The sequence below is a fragment of the Tachysurus fulvidraco genome, chromosome 11, assembly GCF_022655615.1.
Source record: "Tachysurus fulvidraco isolate hzauxx_2018 chromosome 11, HZAU_PFXX_2.0, whole genome shotgun sequence".
Taxonomy (NCBI): domain Eukaryota; kingdom Metazoa; phylum Chordata; class Actinopteri; order Siluriformes; family Bagridae; genus Tachysurus; species Tachysurus fulvidraco.
The window spans coordinates 22,466,023-22,471,022 of NC_062528.1; the positions used below are offsets into that span (position 1 = coordinate 22,466,023).

Consider the following 5,000-nt stretch of genomic DNA (forward strand, 5'->3'; position numbering starts at 1 on the left):
ATCTGCTAAAAATACTTGGGTTTAAATATTTTGTACAACTTAAATGTTTTTTTCCCTTTTTGTGCCACAGGCAGTGAGACTCATAAGCAGCTAGTGATGTGTATCCTGTACCACATCAGCATGGATGACAACTCCAAATCCATGTTCGCTCACACTGACTGCATCCCTCAGGTGAGACCCAAAAAACACACACCAAAAGTTATACTGTGAAATATTAAGACAAAAAGATATTACCATCATTATTATTATTATTATTATTATTATTATTATTATTATTATTATTATAACTACTACTATTATCATTACTATTAATGGCTGTATCAGCATTATTATTGCTATTACTACTACCATTTTTATTTGTCCTCTTTCTGATCCTTTCACCTCCCCTTCATTCCGGATGAAATGAGTATATTTGTAAATATGTTTATCATTACTACTACTGCTAATAATATTATTACTATTTCTTATTAATTGGATTTTTCATTATTATTATTATTATTATTATTATTATTATTATTATTATTATTATTATTGCTATTACTGTTGATATTGTCACCTTCCTCGTACCCAATTTTACATTTACATTTATTTATTTATTATTTATTTATTTTTCCCCTGGTTAAATTTATTTTATGTATTTTTTGTCTTGTGTGATACTATTACTGTCTTCATCGTTATTATTGTCATTATAATTATTATTTAAATTAATATATTTTCCTCTTTGATTTATGTATGTGTGTATATATATATGTATGTACACACACACACACACACACACACACACACACGAGTTTTGTTTTGTTGGTCTTTGTATTTTTATTTTGCATCTAATTTCTCTTCTGTAAACATTGTAATTGTCTGCTTGCATAATTAAAAAATAAAAATAAAAAATGACGAAAAAGGTAAGATAAGCTGGTCACATGTGCTTTCTCGTCCTATAGAGGGCATAATGAGCATGTGAGCCTGTGTAGCGGGTCACTAATGAGAGCCCGGACTGCTGCTTCCCTAAAACCACTTCTGCCTAAGTGTTGTCTTCTTTAAAACCTCTCGTCTTGTCTAATTGGGTGTAAATTCCTACCAGATGCTTGTAAAAGTAAAAGCAGGGGGAAATTATTCTGCCTAATCACTCAGCCTGTGGTGCGAAGTGACGTCACGACCTCTCCGAGACCTCCAGTGTGGTTAATAAAGCAGGATTGGCGGAAGGGGGGATTCAGGGCCAGGCACAGTAGGCAGTGAAATTAGGAGTTCTGCCACCGTCTTTTGTGTGCCTTTTATTTTAATCCTATTAAAATGTTTAAAGCTGTTTTTGTTCTCTCTGTGTTTTAAGGTTAATATTCGGATCTTGTTTTCCCTTTGTTTAGCAAACAGAAAATAAGCTGACGCATGTCCAATTGAGTTATTAATCCTAATGATTCAAAAGGATTAAAGATTGTGTGTGTGTGTGTGTGTGTGTGTGTGTGTGAGAGAGAGAGAGAGAGAGAGAGAGAGAGAGAGAGGAAATGCCTATAGGGGTTTTGAGCGATGAGGATAAGTGATGAAGGATGGGGGATGTGGGTCTCTGCTCACTCAGGTGCCAGTGAGTCTAGACTTTGTGACACACACATAAGTGTGTATGTGACGAGCGATTATTTACAGCATTGCAGGCCTTGTATACCTTCTGCTGCATTTCTCTTCTCTGTTTGTGTGCGTAGCTGATGAAGATGCTGTTTGAAAGAAGAGACGAGAGAATCGACCCCGAGCTCATCTCCTTCTGCATCAACCTGGCGGCTAACAAGGAGAACGCTCAGATCATCTGTGAAGGTACAAGCAGGCATGTGGGTTATTATACAGCACGTTAAGAGCAGTATAACTGTGTGATCCCATACACAACACTGGTTACAACAGAGCTTTTTCAGTACAACACTGGCTGACCAACCAAAGCTCTCAACCAAACAGGTCATAATTTGAAGAATGAGGTAGTCAAAAAATGTGTCATTACTGAGTGAACATGAGAAGGATTAGGACACATTTATAATACACAGGCCACACCTCCTTCATTAAGATTAACACACACAAGCCACACCTTCATTAAGATTAACATACACACAGGCCACACCTCCTTCATTAAGATTAACACACACAGGCCACACCTCCTTCATTAAGATTAACACACACAGGCCACACCTCCTTCATTAAGATTTACACACACAGGCCACACCTCCTTCATTAAGATTAACACACACAGGCCACACCTCCTTCATTAAGATTAAAATACACACAGGCCACACCTCCTTCATTAAGATTAAAATACACACAGGCCACACCTCCTTCATTAAGATTTACACACACAGGCCACACCTCCTTCATTAAGATTTACACACACAGGCCACACCTCCTTCATTAAGATTAAAATACACACAGGCCACACCTCCTTCATTAAGATTAACATACACACAGGCCACACCTCCTTCACTAAGATTAAAATACACACAGGCCACACTTCTGTCATTAAGATTTACACACACAGGCCACACCTCTTTCATTTAGATTAAAATACACACAGGCCACACCTCTTTCATTAAGATTAAAATACACACAGGCCACACCTCCTTCACTAAGATTAAAATACACACAGGCCACACCTCCTTCATTAAGATTAACACACATAGGCCACACCTCCTTCATTAAGATTAACACACACACAGGCCACACCTTTTTCATTAAGATTAACACACACAGGCCACACCTCCTTCATTAAGGTTAACACACTTAGGCCACACCTCCTAAATTAAGATTAAAATACACACAGGCCACACCTCCTTCATTGAGATTAACACACACAGGCCACACCTCCTTCATTAAGGTTAACACACTTAGGCCACACCTCCTAAATTAAGATTAAAATACACACAGGCCACACCTCCTTCATTAAGATTAACACACACAGGCCACACCTCCTTCATTAAGATTAACAAATACAGGCCACACCTCCGTCATTAAGATTAACATACACACAGGCCACACCTCCTTCATTAAGATTAACATACACACAGGCCACACCTCCTTCATTAAGATTAACATACACACAGGCCACACCTCCTTCATTAAGATTAACATACACACAGGCCACACCTCCTTCATTAAGATTAAAATACACACAGGCCACACCTCCTTCATTAAGATTAACATACACACAGGCCACACCTCCTTCATTAAGATTAACACACACAGGCCACACCCCCTTCATTAAGATTAACACACACAGGCCACACCTCCTTCATTAAGATTAAAATACACACAGGCCACACCTCCTCAATTAAGATTAACACACACAGGCCACACCTCCTTTATTCAGAGAAACATACACAGATCACACCCCTCTAATTAAGAATAACACAGATAGGCCACACCTCCTTTTACTCAGATAAACATACACACAGGCCACACCTCCTTCATTAAGATTAACACACAGGCCACACCCCCTTCATTAAGATTAACATACACACAGGCCACACCTCCTTTACTAAAATAAACGTACACACATGCCACACCTCCTTTATTAAGATTAACACACACAGGCCACACCTCCTTTATTAAGATAAACATACACACAGGCCACACCTCCTTTATTAAGATAAACATACACACAGGCCACACCTCCTTTACTCAGATAAACATACACACAGGCCACACCTCCTTTACTCAGATAAACATACACACAGGCCACACCTCCTTTACTCAGATAAACATACACACAGGCCACACCTCCTTTATTAAGAATACCAAGCACAGGCCCCGCCTTTTTTATAAAGGTTAATAGGCATACAGGCCCCGCCTCTTTTGTAAAGGTTAATAGGCATACAGGCCCCGCCTCTTTTGTAAAGGTTAATAGGCACACAGGCCACCACTCTATTACAGTTTACTCACACAGATCATGCCTCCTTTATTAAGTTTATTAGACACACAGGCCACACCTCATTAAACCTCATTAATACGATTAACAGATCCAAAGGCCACGCCTCCTTCTTCACAATTAGCATGCACACACAGGCCACGCTTCCTCAACTTCCTCTCTCTCGTGTCAGGCAGATTGGCTGGAGCCATGTGTTTGTGTACTGAATACTGGCCAGTGGATCAAATATGTGTTTTATGTCTTGACATGAAAATTGATTTTATGAACATACCATAATTTTAGGAAACGGTTTGAAGATGCTGATGAAGAAAGCGCTGAAGTTTAAAGACCCGCTGCTTATGAAGATGATCAGAAACATCTCACAACACGATGACCCACTAAAGCAGCTTTTCCTGGTGAGTCTTTTCTCGTTAAGCCGACTTTGTCTCTACGTTGTCCTGTAAAATGGGGTGTGGCCTACATGCTATTTTTCTACTGAAGGGGTGTGGCCTCTCTATTTGGCAATCATAATAAACGACGCCTCTGTGTCTGTAGGTTACAACGAGGGGCACTTGGCCTTTTTGTCCATCACAATGAAAGATTTGTGTCTTCTTTGATTGTCAGTCATATTGAAGGAGGCGTGTCCTCTGTGCCTGTAAATTTTATTGAAGTGGGCGTGGCTTCCCACTTTGAGTTAACCCTTCATTATTTATTCCATCGTTGAACAATCTTTTATACTATGTTTATAAAACAGGCTGGCTGTGAATTTCTCCTTTCTGCAGGACTATGTGGGTGATTTGGCGGCTCAGATCAGGCCTGAAGAAGACGAAGAGTTTGTGATCGAGTGTTTAGGGACGTTGGCGAACCTCACCATCCATGACCTGGATTGGGAGCTGCTACTCCGCGAATATAACCTTGTCCCCTACCTCAAAGAGCGGCTCAAACCTGGTAACACTGAACGTTTCCTGTGTGTGTTTGTGTGTGTGTGTGTGTGTGTGTGTGTGTGTGTGTGTGAGTGTGTCTGTGTGTGTATGTTAGCTCTTGTATGAGTATTCTGGGCATTTTTGGACAGTCCACTGGTTAACCCAAGTCCCTGGGCCTGACCTTTTGACCTCTGTCCTCTGTGTGT

The 5,000-nt window shown here is 40.0% G+C and overlaps 1 protein-coding gene across 2 annotated transcripts in view; it reads left to right on the forward strand.

Annotated features, from left to right (window-relative positions):
* The window catches only part of LOC113661714 (kinesin-associated protein 3-like), a 28,869-nt gene that overhangs the window by 10,302 nt on the left and 13,567 nt on the right, over positions 1–5,000 (forward strand). For both annotated transcript variants that reach the window (XM_047820747.1, XM_027176141.2), the window contains exons 11-14: positions 71–171; positions 1,692–1,800; positions 4,175–4,287; positions 4,654–4,819. In XM_047820747.1, the coding sequence (XP_047676703.1) occupies positions 71–171; positions 1,692–1,800; positions 4,175–4,287; positions 4,654–4,819 (489 nt within the window). The remainder of the gene's footprint in view (positions 1–70; positions 172–1,691; positions 1,801–4,174; positions 4,288–4,653; positions 4,820–5,000) is intronic.